This window comes from Grammomys surdaster, unplaced genomic scaffold (assembly GCF_004785775.1).
Source record: "Grammomys surdaster isolate TR1022 unplaced genomic scaffold, NIH_TR_1.0 150, whole genome shotgun sequence".
NCBI lineage: Eukaryota > Metazoa > Chordata > Mammalia > Rodentia > Muridae > Grammomys > Grammomys surdaster.
In genome coordinates, this window is record NW_021604608.1 from 18,133,682 (window position 1) to 18,157,267 (window position 23,586).

Sequence of the window (23,586 nt, forward strand, 5' to 3'; positions counted from 1 at the left end):
TTCAGGTACCTTTCCTTGGGCTCTTTTCCTTTCAGTTGGTTGTTTTGCCCTGTTCTGCTGTATTAGTTTTTGTGTTTAATCTAATTGTATTTTAGTATTATCCTTTAGAAGCCAGTTTGTTTTATAAATGAAGGACAGAGAAGGGGTGAATCTGGATGGAATGGGAGGTGGGGAGGAGTAAAGTGGGGGGGGGCATAGTCAGGATATATTATGAAGTGGGGAAAAGATCCATTTTCAATAAAACCAAACCAAACCACACAACACAACCACAAAGAAGTAGCCAAGCCTCCCGTGTGCAGGAATTTTTACTGTCAAGGGCCCCAGGGATTAGACTGGCCTCTAGCAAAGGTGAAGCATTCTTTCTTAGAGTCCTTCATCCAGTTAAAGCTGGGTTTTTCGGGTTTGTTGCAGGATGACCCAGTATGAAGCAGAATTAGAGTTTACTAGAGGAGAGTTTAAATGTTGATCTTAAGCACAAAGATTAATTACAAGAGGGGTTTTGGGAAAGAGTGAGACCCACCTAAGCATGAGTATCAGCTCCTCAAGGACACCCAGGATTCACTGTCTTTACAACAGCCACACATAAGATTTTTGGTGATTTTTTAAAAAAACACTTATTATCTTTGGGGAGTTGTTTGAGGAGTTTAAATGAGAGATTAGCATAGTTCCTGCGCTGTGTGGGCAGGGCTACGGGTGGGCGGGGCTTCAGTTGGGCACTGTAGGGAGCTCCTGGACGCTGGAGGTTAGGATACCTTCCTTCACTGTAAGCCAAAGTTAATGATCTTATTCGTGCGAGTTCTAGAAAATATCCAGGAGAAGGGTGAGGTCATAGCCATCACATCAGGTGTAAGCCTGGTTTCCTGTTATTTTAGCATTCTTAAAATAAATACCGTCTCTGTGTCAGCAGTCTTCCCAGTGCTCGCTAGTTGTGCTGGAATTGTTGGTTCTCAGCTGCGAAAGGAAGGGCTCCTTTTTCTTTCTACGTTCCCACAGTTTTCTGCCTATTCACCTACCTCTGAATTACTTGTGTAAGCTTTGAGTCCTGACACCGATATTCATGCTTCATACTCCCGTGAACTCTCCCCCAAATCATCCCGGTTTCCCCCAACTTGCACCTCCAGCCCTGGGTCTCAGTCAGACCATCGGCCCCAGTTCATCTAGGATAGGGAAGGAAGTGGCTTTTCGTTTTGTTTGGTTAGGTTTTTTTTTCCCCAGATCTTTTTCAGAGAGTGGGCAGTGCTCTGGGTTTCTGCACGGGGGAGGACAGATAAGAACAGGGAGGGAATGTGGGAAAGCAACCAAGAAGTCTTACTTAGGGGGACAGTGACAAAGCAACACAGCCCACCACCCTCAGCTTCCTGGATCTGTAGCCCAGGAAACTTCCAGCCAGGTGTGGTGTTAGCTTGTTCCTTCCGCCCCTATCCCTGGAGGCCCACACCTCCTCTTACACCCCTATCTCCAGGGGACCCCACCTCTCTGCCCTCCAGGCTCCCACAGGTCACGAGGATACAGCCCTTGCCATTCCTTACTCCACATCATTTTAATCAGCCAAGGCTTTTTCCTTTCTTTCTGTGGCATTCCACCGTGGGTTAAAAACGTTCTGTTTTGCTCCGCAGGGATGTCCACTTGCGTTCTGGGTCCTCATATCTGGCCACTGTATTTCTACAAGACCACTCACCCGGGCTGCCTCCCGTATAGAATCTCATTGAGGAGGCCTGGTTTGAGGGACATTTGAAAGACTTAACTATGTAAATGTACTAAGCCCTCCTGCCCTGCCCAACAGAATCCCAACTACTGAAAAAGGAAAGGGTGATCCAACATAGCACAACTGATGAACTCCGGAAGTCTTAATTTTCCAAAACATCGGAGTTATTTCAATTTTCACCTGATGGTAAATAGACACTTGGGTTGACTTCCTGTTCTCTCCTTAGGGAGAAAGGAGAGAAAAATGAGAGGAAGCTGCAAAGATTCCAAGAAGGGAGAAAGCAAAGAGATCTCAGCATTGAGTACAAACGTGAACATCCCAGGCTCCGCTGCTCACTGGGTTCTGCTGAGTATCTAGGAACTGTCACCGCACCTGCAGCATCAGAAGGTGAGCCTTGTGACTTCCGTCCTCATCCTAAATAAAATTTATGAAGCCCAATAAGTGGTCCTTGACCACTGAATGCTGCTCAGCACAGCAGGAATCACTTCTCCTGCCTAGGATTGGATAGCCAGGGGGACTTTGGCCACTTCATGATCTTGAAACATTAAGGAAGAATTTAGTACCGATTTGTTAACTCCTGTCACTGACTCTAAAGAGTTTTTTAACATCAGACGTTCTTAACAGATCTGTGTATAGACTCCAAGGATTCAGTGAACGGCAATAAAAAGCAAGCCATTTAAAAGTTATGTGTAGCAGTTCCTATTACAACTTAAGAGTCTTTCCCTGCATTGTTAACATGGGAAAATATGCACATATAACAAACAGGTGAGGTAGTATACATCTGTAATGTCACACTAGTAAATAACTAGTAGCTATCAAGAATTAGGCCAGGTGTGATGGTGCACACCTTTAATCCCAGCACTCTGGAGGCAGAGGCAGAAGAATTATTATGAATTTGAGGTCAGCCTGGTCTACATAGTGATAGGCCAGCCAGGGCTATATAGTAAGTCTCTCTCTCTCTCTCTCTCTCTCTCTCTCTCTCTCTCTCTCTGTGTGTGTGTGTGTGTGTGTGTGTACACACGCTCGTGTGCATTAGTTAGTATACTAACTCTCACAGGTGAAGAGAATTTCCCCCAGCTGTATCTAGTTTTCTTTTGTCAGGAGATTACAGCCCATCTTGGGATGTTATTGTAGTCTTTGAATACATAATGTACTGTAAGAAGAACTCAGAGAAAGTTTCTCTTGGCCCCTGTCCAGAAAAACTCTTTCTCTGAGCAACTGGCTCACTGCCAAGTAGACTCCAGGCAGATTTGGGGCTCGTTGTTTGGTTTGAGTTCAGGTTTTCTGTTGCTGTGACAAAACATCACGAACAAAAGCAAGTTGGAAAGGAAAGGGTTTATTTGGCTTACACTTCCATATCACAGTTCATCATTAAAGGAAGCTAGGACAGGAACTCAAGCAGGGCAGGAACCTGGAGGCAAGGAGTGATGCAGAAGCCATGAGGGAAGGGGCCCAGTAGTTCCTACTGGCTTGCTCATGTCTTGCTCAGCTTGTTTTCTCATAGAACCCAGAATCATCAGCCCAGGGATGACACCACCCATTTTAGGCTGGGCCCTCCCTCATCAATCACTGATTAAGAAAATGTCCTACAGGTTCTCCTTTAATCTAATCTTACAGAGACAGTTTTTCAATTGAAGTTCTTCGTTTCAGATGACTCTAGCTTGTGTCAAGTTGACATAAGCTAGCCAGGACATGGATCATTTTGTGAACCAAGGCAATGATTCAAAGTGGCCCTTTCTAAGCCATTGGCAGCTCGTGATAGTTGCCATCCATCCAAGACAAAAAGTCAGACTGAGACGGCCCTGTATTCTGAGCTGACAGCCTTCCTACTTTATAGATATTAACAATTTACTTATTTTATAAAATCGTGGTGGCAGTCAATGGTGAGACTTGAATTTTCTCCTACTTTATTTTTCATTGTTTTTACTTGGTTTGAAACAGAAAACAACTCAATAGGACTCCTTTGTTAATTCCAGGTACTGGAGAAAATTTATTGGCTCAGAAAACCCAAAGAAGACTTATTTCTATTGCACTGCTTTGTTCTACATCAACTGATAGGCTTTTCTTCAGTCTGATTTCTTAATCTTGTGTGTGTGTGTGTGTGTGTGTGTGTGTGTGTGTGTGTGCGTGCGCGTGCACATGTGTCCTTGTGCATGTAAACAGATACATATTCCTGTGGTTGTCTTGAATACATTTAACATACATTTTTTGATCATTTTTGAGAGGTGGCTGACAGAGATGAGGGAATGAATGAATAGGCAATAAATGCACAGACAGGAGACAAAAGACATCTACCTGTGTCACATGGTATCCAGCTCTGCTCAGCCCAAATGCTCGTCTTGCCAGCACCGTGTATACTGTCTGCACTGAATACAGAGCTTTGTCTTTTCTCTGTCTCATCTTCTCTGTTCCTTTCAGTAGACTCCAAGGATGTAGAAGAGGTGCCCCTTGCCCTTGTTCTACAAGCTTAGAGAATTTAAGTGGGTTCTCTAAGGCAGAAAGAGACAGGGGAGAAGTTGCCATTTTAACATAGCTACAAGGCTAATTTTGCCTTTGAGTCTAACTCTTTTTCCTCTAGCCCTATTACTGCCTTCTAAGTTGCTGGGTTTTAGCATGCTATTTCACGTAGTTGCCTTGTGTGCTTTGCTAGTAGAAACATGGAGAGTCTGGTTATAGCATTGGCTTTCATAACAATCTTCCATATTTCCAGTAGTCCTGGTCCATCTGGGCTCTGGCTGGGCTGTGATGTTCAGATCATTAGATCCAGGGTTCCCTAGATCAACACATAGTAAAGAGATGTGTTGTAGAAAGCCTCTTTTGGATGACTTTTTCTATTGCATAATAATTCTTATTATGTGTCAGCCTGATCGTGGGAGCTTGTTTCATGACTCAGTAATTTCCTTCAGCTTTAAGCTGAGGTAGAGACATTCAGCCCTTCTCCTTTAGCTGTTACTAAGTATACCCTGTAGGATGAAGTTCTTTGCTCAGAGAATGTGGGTCAGCTTAGAGCAACAGTGAAGAAAGAGCTACCATTTACTGAGATTCCCCATACTCACAGATCAGTTCCACCAAGGTCTTGGAAGGCCTTCTCAACCAGAAGAGACTTGCTGATGAGCAATTTCCACCTCCCTGTGCTGTCCGCTCAAGCGATGGATGGAATCATCATGTAGATTCATGTAGCATCTGTCTATAGCACCTCAAACTTTTCTAATTCAGTTGATGTTTTCCTAAAGACCATTTGCTAAATATTATTTTCACAAGCTGATTGGTCTTTTTCTGGATTTTAGGGGATCCATATTCTTGGTGTGAGAATTTTGTTGTTGTTGTTGTTGTTGATGATGATGATGATGATGATGTTGTTGTCATTGTTGTTCTATCAAAGGTATTTAGCCCTGCAAGGACTCACATTTCCTGAACGTTCCTTCCCCGCCTCTGCACTGTTTGGCCAATTGTATCAGATTGTGAACTCAGTCTCCTACTTATGACAAGAGATGCAATTGCTACCTAGGTCAAAGATGAATGATGGGAGAGACATTTTGGCCCCTGTGTGCTCCATAGTCCTGTCTGTGTCTATCACTTTCTTTTTACAAGAGTCACAAAACAACTTTTACTGTGTGTCTTTTGTGTAACACTGAGTTTTTGTTTGTTTCTAACATAGAGAGCCATTGGGACTGTGTATTTTTTATGTGGGTCTGTGAAATCATACTATGTCAAACAAACCTTCGACAAACCTTGCTTCCAGGAGAAGGCTCTGTGACTTTTCGGTGTCTCTGGAAGTCAGGTCCGGTGTTGATAGCTAAACATTCAGCTCACCTGGGGCAGACAGACATCTCAGCACAGCTGGGAATCTTTATGAGGTTCAAGGTCCTAAAAAGTGTAAGCAAACTCCCTAAAACCATGTATCACAATCTTTTAAATTATTACTTTTTAGTGTGTGTGTGTGTGTGTGTGTGTACATGTGCACACGCATATGTGGGTGCATGCAAGTGTGTGTAGGTATCTGGATTTCCTGGAGCTGAAGTTACAGATAGGTGGCTGTGAATCAAACTCTGGTCCTCTGGAAGAGCACGATGTACTATTAACTGCTGTGCCTTCTCTCCAACCCCATCATAATTTATTTCTATCCATTCTCTCATTCGGCATATAGCTACTGAGTGCCCACTATGTACTGACATCTAGTATATGCCTTGAAAACAGAGCAGAAATGGAGACAACCTCCTTTGCTCCTGGGGAAAGACAGGTGACAAATGAGATAGACACTTCACCAATACAACATAGGAGTGGGCAAATGCTATGGAGAAATGAAGAGCAATAAAGATGGAAAGAAGTGTGTGTGTGTGTGTGTGTGTGCGCTCACGTGTGCAACAATAGCTCCATTTTCAAAAATTGATCCAAAAGGCCTTCTGGAGATGGTGCAATGTGAAGTCCTGAAAATGTGGAGTAAGTAGAGGACAGCAGAGACACCTGAGGGCAGTGCACCCTGGGCAGAGGGACGGGTCCTGATGCAGCAGTATGCCTGTAGCTGTGACAAGATCAGTGTTGCTGAGGCAGAGTCAGTGAGGCCTGGGAGCAGGTGGTGAAGTGCTGGGGGGCAGGGGAGAGGTAATGGAGCACAAAAGGAAAAGAGATGCCATCTCTATATAATAATTGTTATGTTTCAAAGAACAAAAGGCTGAGGTGCTCTTTTAACATATCAAAGCAGACCTGGTCTCCAGGTTTTCCCAGCATCCTTCAGTCTCTACTAGTTACAGTGTAAGACTAGCACGCCCTGCCCTCTATCCTGAACACTCCAGCCCAGGAACTGAGCTGCCTTTTCCCTAGAGGCTCTTCCCTATATAATCTAGATATTTTGGTCCCCTGCCTCTTTTTTTGTCCCTTTGACTTCCTGGCTGCTGCACCTGGCTCCCTTCTGTCTCCTCTCCCTTCCCCTCCCACCTCTCCCACATGGCCCAGCTCAGTCTGGTCAAGTCCACTCTGGACTCTCCCAGATGTCCCTGCCTCTGGCTACTCCCTTTGGTCTATAGTAAACTTTCTTCTTCACTTTACCTAGGAGCAGTCATATCCTTTCCTTTTAATTTATTTTTTTATTCAATTACTATAACAGTATTAGTTATTATTTTACGATATATTAAGTATTAATAATTATTATGTTACTAGCATTTGGCTTCTACTCTGGGAAATCTGAAAAGCCATGGACAAGTTCAAGTGACCCAATTGGTACTTTAACAGACACTTTAACACTGTGTTGAGAATAGACCAAAGACAGTGAGGACAGGCGCAGGAAGCTGTTAGCCAGCTACTGCGTTCCAGTTGCTATTTCTCAGGATGCAGCCGGATGACACACAGGCTAAGATGAAGGGGATCTTGCAGGGTGGGAAGCTTACTCAGCTTATCTACTTAGGGTGAAATAAGTTGATTAGCTCTAAGAACGCCCAAAAAGAGTCTCGTTGAGCTTAGCTGAATTCAGACTTCGTAATAAAGGATGGTGTGCTACCGTCTTGGTCTTGTGTTTCTTGCCCACACTCATAACGTGCTCAGATGGGAAGTGGGAACCTCACATGAAGGCTGGATAGCGCTAGAGAGCTGCACAGAGCATGCGCATAGAGCCTGGAGCGGCTGCTGAAAAGGGAAGTGGAGCTAGCACTGAAGAGTTTTATCTGCTTTGTCCATAAAAGGAGATCAGACACTTCCCAGAAGCCCTGTACCCAGGCTGGAGTGTACATTCTGTCTGTTTTCACTCCACATAGATTTATGTTGCCCCATCCGTAGCAAATACCAGTTCTTCAGGCAGTTAGACTTGTGTTTACCCAAGTTGCTGAAATTCAAAATCTGCCTGCTCATTTTAACTTTTTACAACACAATTTGTCATTCCTGGGACTTTCAGAAAGTAAATTCGAGGACCATATCGAGGCAGGTCAGTGTGTAAGGCTCTGCTCTTGATTTTAATCTGGTTTCCCATCATGAAGGATGGCTCTGGTAGCTAATTAAGATGCATGGATGTGACCCGCTTTCCTCTTCAGAAGTGAACTATTGGCAGGGTAACAGGTCAGGCAGCTCCTTACAGTCTTGTATGTTTTTCCACTGACCATGGACTTACTCAAGAGCCTGTCAACCTATGTGTCCAGAAAGCCACCAGCAGACCACGAGAGCCTGAAGACCTGGTGAGCCACTTTGACAACCCAGGATTCTATTCATTGTCTTCACTTTTGTCTTTACTGGGACCAGTTTTGAAGAAGAGACCATTGAGAAAGAACTCTTACCTTAACATGCACATTTGGAAACTAAGTAAAAACTTCTGGTGGCAACAATTAGGATTTGATTTCCTCCAGAGTATGAATATTTAAATACTTATATAATAGATTTAGTAATAACCAGGTTTGGTGTACATCTGTAATCCTAGATTAAATACTTATATAATAGATTTAGTAATAACCAAGTTTGGTGTACATCTGTAATCATCTAGAGGCTGAGGCAAGAGGATTTCAAGTTTGAGGACAGTTTAGACTCCATAGTAAAACCCTGTCCCAGAAAGAAAAATCTTCTAATTGTTATTTTGTTTTAAATGTTATTGTTTTGGACACAGAGTCTCATATGGTCCAGGCTTCCCTCAAACTCCTGATCTTCCTGGCTCTACTTCTGTTTTGCTAGATTACAGCTATGTACAAACACATATGGTTTATGTGGCCGTCAAAGCCAGCTCTTCATGCAGCTTAGGCAAGCACTCTTCTGAGCGAGCCACATCCTGGCCCCTCATCATTTAAACGTCTTCTCTCTACATTAGCCAAAGACTAGGTTTAAAAGTGGCTCCTTTTACATTTTAAAAGCCAAGTGGCTTCTCTTTTCTTTGTCTCTGGGCTTTCTACTGGAAAGGCAAGTTTTATTTTCTGGAGCTTGCAGCTATCTTAAAGCTGGTATTAATATTGCTAGTATTTGCCAATAAATAATTAATTATACTGCAAATGACTAAATTTGGAGCATAGGAATGGCTCTCTAGAGGGAGCCCTAAAAAGAATGTTGTACTCGGAGGTTCTGGGGGCAGGGCAGCAAGTGTGGAGATTGTCTAAAGGCAACCAAGCAGCATCCATGGCTGATAGAGGTGGACTTTACCCCTCAAGCCACCAAGGCAGTCTATCCAGGAGCTCCTAGTTAACTAAGGTCATCTAGGAGCCCCTGTGTGAAAGATCTCCACATGCTGCTCTCTCTCTGAAAGGCAGAAGCACAGAGGGTTATTGATGGTTTCAAGTCAACCAGCCCAATGTCATCCAATAGCCCAGAGGGAACTCTCTGTGGCCACACTTCAGGCCCTACTCCTTAGGGATGGAGTTGGGGCTCTTCTGGAACTCCTGTGCCTTTGCCTAAGAAGGAGGCACCACTTCCTTCCTATAACAAGAACACCTGTAGGTGGGTGCTCAGAACCTGGCTGGCACTGCTAACAGTGAGACTACAGATTTCTTTTCCTGTTTGACAGTCCTTAATCCTGCAAACCCCACATGCCAACCTTACTCTAGAGACTTTACTATTACTTCCTGAGCTGCTAGAAACCAAAGGGCAAAGTAAGCAGGCTGTCTCCTGAGGTCTGGAGTAAGTCAGTTAAGGGATTTTTTTTTAAAAAGAAAGTTTAGAATTCTTTATTGTGTATTATGTTATAGATAAATTCTGCTTTATAAAGTCCTGTAAATGTTCTCATCATCATTTCTGGAGACTAAATGTCCCTGGGAACTAGAAAGGTGATGGAGAAATAGCTGCTTGTCACAAGGCCACAACCCTTCCCCAACCTAGGTCAGGGTTAGCATGATTGCTTGCCTCTAAGTTATACATTTCTGAGCTGGAGTTTTGTGGGAGCTTATGGGGAATGAACTGCTCCCTCTCCTCCCAACACCAGCTGGAGCCTGGACTACTAGGCTACTCTACCCAGCCACCGCCTTCCTTTACCATCTGGTCTCTACTTGGCTGCTAAGCCTCCTGCAGTCCAGGACCAGAAGTTTTGGAGGGAGGAGGTGGTGGGGTGAAGACAAGAAAAGGGAAGGAAATGGTAAATGAGGTGGCTCTGGCCCTGCTCTCTATGCTCCAGAAATTCTCTGTCCCTTCTATGGTGGGGACTGCAGACAGGGTAGCTAAGCAATAGGTGCAAACATCATCTCTCAGACACATATGAGAGGTGGCTGTGGCGCTCCTGTAAGTGGCTGGTGGGTCACCTGTCTTGACATGATGACCTTCTGGAGGTAGCCATGGCCTGTAGGCCACAGAGAGGGAAGGACAACTTAACAATGGGGTTAAAGGTAAAAGCACAAAACAGAGATGCTACGATCCCGAAGACAATATAGTGTAACTGGATAACCTGATCCTGAGCTGCGGAGCTATTTTCATAAACCAATCAATACTCTATTCCTTAGACTATTCGTGGTTGTATCTATTCTTTACCTCTTTTTTTTCTTTTTAAAGATTTGAAACTAGGAAGACAAACTATGCTGTAATAAAGGATGAGCTAACCCCACAAGGCAGCTACGGAGGGTTCTAGATACAATCCAAGCCGGTCGTTCCCACGTGCACTGCTCATTTTTCTTGGATCCCTTCTGCTCTTCTGAGTGAATCTGCCTCTTTAACCTGTGGGGATGATGCTTTGAGAGCTCTCTGTGGCTCTCTGGCGTGTACACAGGCGCGCAGTGCGTGCGTGTGTGCTCCGCACGCAGGGAGGGAAAAAGCGCGCGGTCCGGGCCCTGCGTCACTCCCCGTACCTGGCCAGAGATGGGTTTAGTGGTGGCTAATCCGCGGAGGGCACTTCAGCCCCGGTGTTTTCCTGAGTCCCCGATTTTCCTGCCTGGAGTGCCAGCGTCCCATCCTGCTTCCTTTCCTGGTTTCCCACCTCCTGCCATTCGACCCCAGTGCAAGAAGGATGCTGCGGGGGAGGGCTGGTGGCTGGGTGGCCTGCGGGTATGCTGCGCAGTGATCTCGCGGTCCGTTTCGGAGGAGTGCGTGCAGGGAAGCAGGATTCCTGCGGGAGCGCGGGCTCCACTACCACCTGCTGAGAGCCTCGCAGGCCAAAGCAGCCGCGGGCAGGGCTACCTGCTATAAATAGGCGGTCAAGAGCCCGGTGTGTGACCACACATCCCGCCGCGAGGGCCATAATCACTTGTGAGCACGCAGGGAATATTCCGGGCCAGGACTTCGCGCTGAGGCTGGATGGGGCGACGATCCTTGCACCTTCCCCGAGCTCTCGTGGGGTGGCGCCTGGTGGCCCCTGGGCGGGCTGAGGATGGACCGCTGGGGAGCGAGGGGAGGGAGACCGAGGAGGACCCGCACTGCAGCAGCTGTTGCTCGCCTGTGACTCGCCAGTCTGGGCCGAGTCGCCTAGCCAGAGTACCGTGGTGCGGGGAGGGAAGGGAGGGCATCTAGTCTTGTTCTTGGCTCCCGGGGGACCCACTAGGGAGATCCCGGCTGCTGCCCCCCCCTCCCCCGCCCCTGCTTCCCCCGCGCTCGCCCAGCCCGGGAGGAGGAAACGCAAGCGAGCTGCGCACAGACACCTCCTCCTCCTCCTCCTCAGCTGCTGTCGCCTCCGCCGGCCACACCGCGGTGCCTGTTGCTGCAAGCCACCTCGGACCCGCCGTCTCTTCAACCCGCAAGGGAAGCAGAGACTGTGGAGCGGTCCCCACCCCAACAGCGTAGGGCTGCAAGAGCGCAGCCAGCTGAGGACCATGGACGCCCCGCCCGCCCAGGCCATCTTCTGGGTGCCCGGGAGCACCTGCGTGCCCCAGCTCAGACCGGAGTTCTGAGAGCGCCACCTCACTGGTAGGTTCCACCTTGGGTCCTTAGGGTGCGGGGCAGCCCTCCACTTCCAGCACGCCCCTGAGCTCCCTTGCTGCAGAGAAGGCGCGGTCCCGCCACCCAAGAGCGTTGCTGTTGGGTCTCTAGGGGTGCTCTGGTGGGGGAGGGGGAAGAGGTAGGATTTCAGAGCCACCTTGTTGTCCCCTGTTTGGAGGGAACCGAAACCTTGATGCTTTCTGCGTTGCGACTAGGGTGCTCAGGTCCCCTGCTTCTCTTCCCCGCATATCCCGCCTCCCCCTCCCTCCCGCCAAATATCACAGGGGCGAAAGTGTTTGTAAGGCATCCAGCTTGGACGAGGCCGGTCAGAGTGACCCCAAGCCACCTTTTGAAAGTTCAGGGTACTTTGCAGCGGTAACTTTGGCAGCTTCTCGCTGCACGTAACATTTCTTTCTATGGGCACATCCTGTGCTGGTCATTTTGAAACCCGGCTTAATTGTTTTCCGGCAGCTTCCGGGTTGCTACGCGAGTAAGAAGCTCTCTCCAACTTCACAGGTTGCTGTTTTCTTCCTTTCTAAAAGATGCGTCGTTTTGTTTGAAACCCACCTAGGTGTGGCGTTCCCGGTTGTGATTTTATTTTAAATGGCTTGTTCTCCGGAAGTTGCTTAAAAAGGAAAAGAAATTGAAAGTGATGATTGTTCCTCTCAGCAAACGTCTTTAGCGCCCTGGTACTGATGATGATGGCAGGCATTCACCTCCTACGTACACTCCTTCATCCTCTTAGTGACTGTTAGCGTTCTTTTATTTAGAACCAGGTGTTGGAAGGGACTTTTTGAATGACCTAATTTAAATGGGTCACACCCAGGAAACTCAGCTGTCTCTACAAGTCTAAACTTCTAAACTTTTTGCTTTGCATCTACATTGATAAAAGAGCCCTTTTAAGCTCCCTAGATGTGAAGTGGGATTCTCATGAGTTGGAGAACGGCCGCACTTGGGCTTTACTGTCTCTGGAGCCTGCTCAAGGTGGAAGGGGTGCGATGGGAGAAGAAAGGGCAGCTGTACCCAGGGGTAGGAATGCACCTCGCAGCCACTCTTCCTGGACTCACTACCTTTGTACTTGGCTGAGAGCTTCCCAAGGCAGAGTTCTTTTCTCCTTTCTCGGCATTCACAGGAGGTCCCCTTCTACAGAATCAGTTCCTCCCTGGGAACCCTGAGGACTTTCTTAAGGAATCAGGAAGATGCATGGAAAGTGCATAAGCAGGTGCTTTTCAACTGTTAGAAATGGGAAGCTGGGCCTCCAGTGTGCCTGCTTTTAATGTTTGTTCCTACGAAGTTTAGAGGAGCCAACTCTCTAAGTTTATCTGTAAGTAACCACTGATGTGCCGTGAGCTACTGAATGCTAGATGCTGCAGTGAGTTAAATGGTGCCTATCAAAAAGACTGCACGTATTAACTGAAGACCAAGGGACCAATTGTGGTGCAATGGACAGTCTAAAATCAGCAGAGGACCACTAAAAGGGATGCTTTTATTTGGTGGATTTGTTCAGTTGTTTACAAACCAGTAGAAAACGGGAGAAAGCATTGGTGTAGTTATGACTTATTAATACCAAAGGAGAGCTTTGCAGTGGGCCTCCCTAGCCACAATCTACCCTTATCTGTCCCATGGAGAGCTCAAGGGTTTCCTGATAACCCTTCTAACATACAAGACTAACATTGTCACAGTACCTGAGGACATCTGGAGGCGGTGGGTGGCTGGAGGATCACTGACTGTCCCCTAGCCCTTCACCATGTAGCCTTTGTTCATCGGTGATCCTACATTCCCAGGAGACCTGGACTAAGAAGCCCACAGCCAAGGTGCAGAGCCAGGTGCTGGTGGGAGCGACTTCGTGGCTCATTATTTTCTAGGATGTGCCCCTAGAGAAGGACTACCTGATGCCCCTCCCCCAACAGCTATTTGCTAGACTACAAGGAAGACAACAAGGATGCTTGCAGAGTGCTGTTTTAAATATGTTTCTCTTTTATCTCAGCAAATGAAAACTCTCAGAGTCACCCAACCCCAGTAGGCCCCAGTCACCGAGGTTTCTATAGTCTCAAGAGAGCTTAAAACACTTATATGCTCTTGTGTGTGTGTGTGTGTCAGTTATTTTGCCTTGCCCTTTCTGGGTTTGCTTTACTGCCCTTCTCAAGTTTAACGACTGAGGTAATCCCAGTACTTGATCTGTCTCTCAGCCTTGTCAGCCCTGTTCTGTTCTTGGACATTAAACTTGGAGAAGTATAATCTGTTCATTAAAATGACCGAAAGGCTCCAGCCGTAACCAGGGAGTGTAGGATTCCCATCCCAGGAGCTGAGGAAACGGACTCTGTCTTCAGAGATGCTCCTATGCAAACTGCTTTGCTGTCTTTGCCCCCCCCCCCCCTTCCTTCTCAACCCTATACTTCAGTGAAAATATTTTAAAAGAAGATTCTTCACAAAGAACATGATGGTTTCCACGGTCAAGGGTTTTGATATTTTTCAGTCCAAAATTCAATTTGGTTGGTTCATAGGTCTAAAGGCAATAGATCCCTTCTCAGACTGCAAACACATAGGAAAGTTTTGGATTGTATGAAATAACCCTAATGCTTAGGCTTTAATGAGATCAAGAAGAGTGTGGGAACTATGTCTTAGAAGTACAATTGATTCTGAGTTTGATGTCACCGTCGAGATAACAGCAACCAGTTCTCTCTTACAAGATAATACCTATCGTGGGTGTTATTCCTCCATGGTCTTGGCTTCAGTTCCTGCCTCCAGGTTCCTATCTTAACCCCTCATTAGTGGACTGTGATGTTGAAGTGTAAGCCAAATAAACCTTTCTCCCCCAAAGCTGCTTTTGATCAGTGTCTTACTGCAGCAACAGAAACCAAACTAGGACATCAAGGAACAGATATATGGTAAGGGCACCCAGAGTGTGACATAACATGGTGAATAGCATCAGAAGTTAGAGGATGTGTGAGAGGTAGAGGTCTTGAGCCAAGAGGGGAAGTAGCAAAGTGGGGGGGGGGAGCCAGACCCCTTTTGTGAGAACTAATATATTCTTGCAGAAGTAACTCACAGTGAGAGGAGTGTTTATCTCTTCATGGGGGGGGGGGAGGGGCTTGATCCAAGACACTAGGACCTACCTTTTAAAGGTTCCATCTTGTTTTAACATCACCACGTTGGGTGCCAGTCTTCTCGAACGTGACACTAGGGCATCCACCCAAACCACATTGAGCCCTTGCAGGGAATGATGTGCTCGAGCGTGTGGGTGCAGGCATGGATTCTTGAATCTTGTTGGGCTGTTGTGATTCCCACAGTTCCAAAGAGACTGGAGCTCAGGAATCTTGACTGAGTTTACTCTGCGTATGGCACTGGATGGGCACTACAGGCCTCGCCCAGTGGGGGGAGTTCTCACTCAGTCTGGTAGTTTTTCGGGGGGCACAGAGCTCTTGGATTGGGGATCCCTGGGCCAGGAGGTGACCGGGAATGACTGATCTCAAGCCCTTGGGCTCTCAGATGCCGCTGAGAGGCCATGGAAGGACCAAGACTGGGGGCATGTGGGTGAGTGACCGGCCGACCCACAGCCAAGAGAGAAAAAAGGTGGTGGGGGGTTTTGAGAAGAAAGAGGCCCTGGCAGCACCCCATGGGAGATACTTGGTTACTGTATTGGCTTAGCAGACTCAGCGGCCTGGCTAGCTTGCTTGAAGATCCGGGTCCTTGTGGCTGGAACACAGAAAGTTCCTCCAGGCAGGAAGTTAAGTGTGGCTCAGCATTAAAGGCCTTCTCCACGTTTTCCCATGGCGGGCCCCAAAGACACTAGAAAGTCCATGGTTCCAAAAGGGTTTATTTTCATGGCAGATGGTAGATGGATCTGGATGCACCCCCTGTAAAACTCAGGGCAGACCCGAGTTAAATAGGGAGAGAGAAGGGGGAAGGGTCTGGAGAAGAATGCTTAATTGGCTCTGCCCTCTGGCCTTCAGGTATCTCATTACTATGTAAATCCTTTTAGGGTCTGAGGCCTGTAGTCGTGTCCTCTACCTGTGCTCTTTGGGAGGGGCTGCAATGGCCTATGTGACTGAACAGTGAAGGTCAAATGGAGATCTTAGACCGAATGTTAGGACCCTGGATTCTGAGAGCACGGCAGAATGGATGCCCGTCCCTTGCAGGGTCTCCGGGCTACTTCCAGCCAGTGCTCTACCACAAACCAAGAACCCTTTCACAGCCAGACAAGCCCTGGTACCCTTCTGGCAGCATTTGGGCAGGTGACAGCTGAAACTGCCTAGGCTAACTATTGAAAAATTCTATCCTACTCTCTGTGGTTTGCTGGGATGGGGTGCTATGGAGCCGGGAAGAAAGAGGGTTTCCACTGCACAGCTGCTGAACTCCGGCTTCTCTTGTTCTTAGCCTTCATGTACTTCTCCCACATTTTTGTTCTTCAATAGAAGACGGAAGCAGCTTTATATCCTCACACAATGTGGAGGACATTTGGTATCCTGCATTATGGAAATTGCAGTCACCAGATTTTTTAGAAATAGAAGAAACTTGGAGATGATCTTATTTTGTTCTTCTATAAGAATAAGCTTCAGATTTGGAGAAGTTAAGAGACTTGCTTTTTTAACTTCACTCTTGAAAGTGTTCTTATGGGGGAAATTGAGGTTCTTTCCAGCTTTTGGATAGCAGTCAGGGGCTTGGACCGTCCCAAATCTGTCACTTAATTTAGACAAGCCACTTCTCTAGAACCTAATCACTTTGTTTCATATATGAGGGAAATTCCTAAGTGGCTTACAAGGACCTGGCTCTCTTTAAAGTTTTATGATCCTAAGTGCATCCTTTCAGGAGTAGCTGATCTTGTCTACAAGATTATTGAAAGAGCTCCAGGAAAAGTGTGCTCTGTGTTTGGGTAGCTATGTTCAAAGGTTATACGGGAGGCTCAGGCTTGTACACACATGACTACTAACAAGAGCCTAGGAACAGGTCATGATGTTTACTGATATGGGTACAAGACAGAAGGGACCTCACAATAGGTGGTTCACATGTGAGTTTAAAATGCAAAATATTTACTCCTGAAAGTGAGGTGACTTGGGATAGTTCTGAAAATGATGCAGTAATTTGCTAATCTTATGAGGTATTTCATTTATTTCATGACACTTTTGATTGAAAAGTAATATGATTGCTTACCTAGCCTAAGTTATTCTGAATCTTGTTGCATTAGTTACTTTTCTTTTTGCTTCAACAAAATACCAAGCAGAAGCAGCTAAAGGGGAGAGACTTCATTCTGGATCATGAACTCAAAAAATACCAATTCATCATGGTGGCCAAAGTTAGCCAACTTGTGTTGTTGTGATTGACAGGAGGAAAGGGGTCAGCCTGCGTTGTGGGAAGCGTGGTGAGGCTCTTTACATCTTGAAAGAATGGGAAAGGAGCATGGGCTGAAACCAGAGGTGGATATAGCCTTAGTATCCTGTTCCCAGCAGCTGGGCCACACATCCCGAAGGTCACACAACTTCCCCAAACAGCAGCATCCACTGCTCAGAACAGGAGCCTGTGGGGACCAGTTCATATCCAAACCATAACACTTATGTTAGAATAATCTGAATTACTTGGAAATAATTGTGTGTGATATGAGCTTCACTTTGATTCTTTTTCTAAGCAGTGTTAAGGTCTAACTGCTTTTCACAGACACGCCAGAATCCTACAAGAGTGGTTGGAAAGGGAAGCACCCAAAGCATTCAAATACTTTTGCCAAGAAAATGGCAGAACTAACTTGATGAATGATTGTTCACTGAGGGACTGAAATGACAAGAAAGTGGAGAGGGATTTTTGTCATGCTTGTTACCACCTGATTTATAAGTGCATTACCTAAAATAATTGATAGGTCTCAGGTCTGCCCTTTGTGCTAATTCTAGAGTTTCTTTAAACACGTTGTGGGATTAGCAGCTGTCAACGGTTAGAACGTAAAGCAGACTCAGTTACAAGATTGGACATCAAGCCAGGCTTTTACCAGTAAAGGGAGAGAGAATATTATTTACTGGATTATATGAAAGGCTGTATACTAGAGTAGAGAATGAGAGGGAGAGACTCCCACTCTCATGAAATATTTTCAGGCATGAAATAATATACTGCTTTATTGTTGAAGGTTTGAATACTTAAAATGAAAAAAAAAGCCAACCTATAGCACTGGGGCTTGAGAAGTTCCTCAGTTAAGAGTGTATACTACTCTTTAGAAGACTAGAGTTTGATTTCCAACACCCATTTTGGGTAGCTCACAAATGCCTGAAACTCCAGCTCTGGGGAGACCTGATACCTTTGACCTCCAAGGGCCCCTGCTCATGTGCAGGGTATGAGTATGGATATCCACACACATACTCATAGTTAGAAATAATAAAAATAAATCTTGAAAATTAGTTCTAAGCTATGTTCAAAATACAAAATGTTACTTTTAGAACACATGCATATATATGTATGTACATATATATGAAGTATGGGAAAACAGAGTAAAAAACAGACTTCATTTCTATCTTAGAAAAGGTTTAAAATTTGAATATTGATTTTTCTAACCCCAAACCTTAACAGTTTATAAAGCTTACAACCCTGTTGAAGGATGCCCGTTCAGACTCTTAAAATAACCGCAATGACGGGGCTCAGAGTTCAGTAATGGAAAGGACATGCTGCTGGTGGTTCTGACTTACTAGGAAGAAAGAGGCTGTGGTTGCTTCAGCAGTGATGTAAATATTTAGGCTAGAGTCAAAGGATGAGAGTGGGGCTGGTTGAGCAATGATTCTTTTCTGTGGGTCTCTAATGTTTCAGGGATACCGAATGCTTTTGTTCTGAACTACATCTCTCATCATAATTCTGACGTAAACATCTACAGCTGACAGAACTTGTGACTTCCTCTGGTGCAAGGTGGATGTACTCCTTCCCATAATGGAGATCCCTAAGCCCAGCTTCTTTTTACTGGAATTCACTGTGACAGGTGCCATCTGTCCCGTGGAAGTTGGGAAATTAGCATCAGTGCTGACTCTGGTTGTTGCTGTCGGTCCTTTACCTTCCACGCAGGAATCTTATTTCTTCTCTCAGCAGTTTAACTGTGAAGGCTTGCTTGTCAGCTACAAGTGCATTCATGTGCACATACCCACACACATATACATAGTGTACGTGTGTGGTCCCTTACAGTCAGTGATACGTCTGATCTTCTAAAGAGGGGGATGGAACAGCATGTACTGTGGCACCAGTCCATGAGAAACCACATCATAGTTGGGGATGTGACTGGTTCTCTATCTTAAGAGCCAAAAAGTGTACGGAAGAGGACATCTGAGAGAATATAAGGCTTAGGAGTCCAAGAGAACGTTCATGTGTAGAGCACATGGCGTGTGATGACTCGTAGAATAGCAGAAGCATTCCCTAGGGGAAAGAAAGGTCAGATATATTTATATGGTAGAGTCAGGACTGATGGGATCGGGGAGGAATCTCAGAGACTCTGGCCAGTACTGTCATATCCATCCATAATGCTGCCAGAAGGTCCACATGGTAAAAGCTTGGACTTTGAGAAGCCACTCAAAGATAGAAGATGATGGGACTGTTAAGAGGTGAGCCTTGTGTGTGTGTGTGTGTCTTTTATTCACTTTACGTGTTAGTGTTTTGCTTGTATGTATGTCTGTGCATCATGTGCGTGATTGGTGGCTGCACAAGTGAGACGGAGGTGTCAGATCCCCTGGAACTGGAGTTACAGATGGCTGTGAACCAACATGTGGATGCTGGGAACTAAGTCCTCCATAAGAGCAATAAATGGTCCAAACCTCTGAGGCATCTCTCTAGCTCCCTCTGGCACCATGCTTTTCTCCCTCTGACACTATGACACTCATATTCTCCAACAGATTCCCAGGAGGGTCTTTGTGTCCCACATTGAGTGTGACAGTTACACCATTTTTTTGGTGTAGCTGGTTAGTTGTAGGTGTAATACAATTTCAGGAAATCTCATTCTAGGCTGGGTTTATTTGGACGAATATCCATTTCTTCTTACGTTTCAGTTTCAGACTGTTAAATTCTGGAATAACAACTCTGCAAGTAGCTATCGCTGTGGCTTCATTAAATTCTAATGCCCTGGTTTTTTCTCCCCCAGGATTCTGCCCTCAGAAGCACGTGAAATAGATTACTTCATTTAAAGTAGGAAAATAGTAGCACGTTTTCCAGACCTCTCCCAGGATGGAGGCAATCACATTCACAGCGAGGAAGCATCCGTTCCCTAACGAGGTCTCTGTGGACTTCGGCTTGCAGCTGGTGGGCTCCTTACCTGTGCATTCTCTCACCACTATGCCCATGCTGCCATGGGTGGTAGCCGAGGTACGAAGACTAAGTGGCCAGTGCTCCAAAAAGGAGCCTGGGACGAAGCAAGTCCGCCTTTGGGTTTCGCCCTCCGGACTGCGGTGCGAACCTGACCTGAAGAAAAGTCAACCGTGGGACCCACTGATCTGTTCCAGCATCTTTGAGTGTAAGCCTCAGCGTGTTCACAAACTGATTCACAACAGTCACGACCCAAGCTACTTTGCTTGTCTCATTAAGGAGGATGCTGCCCACCAGCAGAGCCTCTGCTATGTGTTTAAAGCGGATGATCAAACAAAAGTAAGTTGAGATGGGTCTCAAATGATAACGCATGGGTGGCTAGAGTTCGTTTGTTCGGTGCCAGGGTCGGGATGCTCGTTTCCAGTATACGGGGAGTAATGAGAAAACGCTGCCATTATACAGAGATTGCTTAACAAAATTTGGGACTTATAGGGAAAGTTTATAGTGCTTGTTGAAGGTCGTTTATAATATATATTTAAAACGATAAGCTTTGGAGTCAAAAATTCAACAGAAAAAAAAAAGCTGACTAGAATTATAGATAAGAAATGAATTATCAGGACTCATGTTCCTCAAAGTGTTTGCTTTAAAATGTCAGTGTCTCTCTAGTTGCAATGTGCATGTAAGCCATTGGTGATGGGGGTAAAAGTAAAAAAATAAAAAACAACATAGCTCAGTGCTTGGTTCCCAAGACTGCGTTTCTCATAAACAACCAGGTGAAGGCCAGGCTATTCCATTGCAAATGCGTTTTGGGTAGCAAAGTTCTAGATCACTAAAAAAATTAAGTTATTAATAAACCACTAAGAAAAAAATAGTATTTAAAACCATATAAATATACTTTTAGTCAGTTTCCCAAGGCACAGATAACATTTACCCATACAAAGGTTGTTGATAAGAACAGGAGTTATGAATCTAAGTTGTGATATGATCAGGGCTCTTTTGTGCCCTTTTTCCTGTCACTAACTTCTAGTCAGATCCGATCACCCCGGTATTATGATGTGTCTGAGAGGAATGTATGAGGCGAGGTCAATATTCTGCTATTTCCTACATATTTCTGCTTGCATGGTGACCAGAATTATTCGTAGATTTTTTTTCTGTAGGGCTCACTTCAAGTCGCTCCTCCATTTCATGAATATCAGCACATGTAAAAATGAAAATATAATCTATGCAGGTACTTTCTCAACTGGACCCATGGAGGAAACTATAGTTTAATACAGTACACAAGAGATAGTCATGGGTCCCACAGCTAACCCCACGAGTGGCTTGAGGAATATGTCTGCTGTCTCAGGTGCTAGGCATTAGCACCCTGATATGACTGGAGCTGTAGGCCACTGGTACCAATTGAGGATGTTAAGGAAGTGGACAGTACAGTCTGTGGTTCTCATGTAACTGCTAATCCTCCTCCTTCCACCTCCCGAGTGCTGGGGTTATAGGAGTGCCCCCACTATGGCCAGCTATGTTTTCCCAATTTCAGGTTTTAAAAATGTGAATAGAAATGCCAATATTTTCTATTGCTTCTTACCGGGTTCTTTTGCATACTCTCCGGGGTGTAAGAATATCATTTGGAAAGGAATGTTCTTGATGCCGAGTATAGCTTGACCCTCCACAGCCATAGGTTTCGGGTCAGTGGATTCAGCTAACAGCAGATAGAAAAATATTTGCCAAGAGGGCGCAACCATGCTGAACAAGTACAAACACTTTCTCTTGCCCTTAACACTCTGTATAACAATTCACAGAGCGCTGGTGCTATGCCAGGTGTTATCTAGAGGTTATTTGAAGGATACAGGAGTTGATGTGGAGGCTATTTGCAAACTCTGATATTTTGTATGAGAGACTAGTGCATCTCCAGGTTCTGGTGTCTGTGGAGGATCCCAGACCAAGTAAGTCCCCAGAAGATATCAAAGGACAGCAGTGGATCTGTGGAGTTTCACTTTCGTTTGCTCCTTTTTCTTCCTGACTCAGTGGTTGCTGCTCTGACTAGTGTCTCAGAGGTCATTAGCAGAAGCAAGGAAGGGAGCAGATGTTCCAGGAGGGATCGGGGTCAGTGGTGCATGTCAAGAGCATGACGAACAGGCAGGATGAGGGCTGACACATGCCCTGAGAGAAGGAAGAGGGTTCGTTGTTTGTTTGTTTGTTTTTTAAGTAAAGCTGAGGTGAAGCTAAAAGCCACCACCCTACCCAATACCCCAGTACCATGAATCATGTAATGTTGCTGTGCCTCATCTCACATATGCCCCACAGATCCACACTTGAAAGTTCAGAGAGAGTAACTTCTAGATTCAAATCCTGTCTCTGTTACCTATAAACTAGTGACCTCAGGCAACCGAGTGTGTTTGCTCATCTGTAAGGTGGGAATGGTTATAGTTATTATCTCATGCAGTTGCTTGGGGGGGGGGGCTCAAGTGAGGTGGAATGAAAGCCGAGATTTGAGCTGGCTTGAGATTATGAACCGTTGCCAAGCAGACATCCATCCCTGGCTTCTATGTCAAGCACTGCCAAGACAAGAAAGAAAACGACCATAGTCATAAGCATTTATGGCCATGAAAAGTACTCAAGAGAGCTTTAAAATTATATTTTATCGATTTATTTTGTGTACACTTGATGGAGGAGGTGTATATGCCATAGAGTATGAGTGGAGGCCAGAGGAAAACTTTGAGTTGTCGCCTTTCTTTCTACCTTATGGGTCATGGGGATCAAACCCACATTATCAAGCTTAGCAGCAAGCTCCTTTACTCACTTAGCCATGTCCCAGGCCTTTGTACTCAAGAAGGTCTTATAGAGGCAGAATAAGTAGCAATCTCACTTTTCTCCAAGTGTTTGGAGAAAAGAGAGCATTGTTTATGGAAATGTGCTTCCTCAGCCCTCAGGTGACATGTTTGTCAGACTTGACCAACATTTTATAAGCTCAGCTCCCACCAGACTTCCCAGATATATGTGAAAAGCACTGACCAGTTACTTGGACACCTGACTGAAGAAAGAGAGCTTTATAACAAAATTCTGTAACCGAGGCTTTTAGTCTTGCTCCAAGTAGAGAACTAGTCTTTCTCTGAAATATTCTAAAAAGCCATCTTGGTAGTATAAATTAATTCTTCAGCTCTTTTTTGGCTTGTGTACAGTTTTCACCAACATGAGCTGTCATTAGAGTGTAAATTGCGGCTAGCCCACTCATTTTATTTGAGAGAGTTGTTCACAACATAGCTACTTAAGTCAGGCATTTTGTTCTTGTCAGAAATAAAACAGTAAATGACAGTGGCCCTGATCCTAACTGGCATATCTACTATGTTCTCGAGACACGCCTCCTAACAGGATTATCTGTTGCAGGAGCATGCTAACCTGCACTGGCATTTATTTCTCTTGACTGTTGTGTAACATTTGCTCCGTGAAAGAATTCTCCAGATTAAGGCGTCTTCTAAGTGGATGAGGTCAGCCTTGATCATGCTTGCCAAAGCAAATGTACCTTCGCTGCCATGGATATAGTCATAGAACGCTTACTTGAGAGGAAATCCTTTGATCAACATTGAGTTAATTTGCTGCAGAATATCTAAGAAGAATAAGCAGAGGATTTATTTTACAGGTAGACCATGATAAGGCCTTTTCCTTGTGTGTTCCGTAGAACATTCTGGAATGGCTTCACAGAGAAAAGTATCCATGACCAAGTAGCATCTGAAATGTTTTTGCCTGAGGGCAAATGTTTCCTTTTAAATAGTCATTAAGTGAGTCAGGTGTGGTGGCATGTTCCTTTAATCCAGAGCCTGTGAGGCAGAGGCCAGGTA

The 23,586-nt window shown here is 45.4% G+C and overlaps 1 protein-coding gene across 3 annotated transcripts in view; it reads left to right on the top strand.

Annotated features, from left to right (window-relative positions):
* Nucleotides 1-11,199: 11,199 nt before the first annotated feature.
* Tbc1d1 (TBC1 domain family member 1) overlaps nt 11,200-23,586 on the top strand; it is a 188,516-nt gene continuing 176,129 nt past the window's right edge. Inside the window, exons 1-2 of one of the 3 annotated variants that reach the window (XM_028765211.1) lie at nt 11,200-11,491; nt 19,596-20,095. In XM_028765211.1, the coding sequence (XP_028621044.1) occupies nt 19,679-20,095 (417 nt within the window). In that variant the 5' untranslated portion in view covers nt 11,200-11,491; nt 19,596-19,678. Of the gene's footprint in view, nt 11,492-12,766; nt 12,828-19,595; nt 20,096-23,586 lie in introns of those variants that run through there. The other 2 variants (XM_028765210.1, XM_028765212.1) reach the window with 2 other exon arrangements.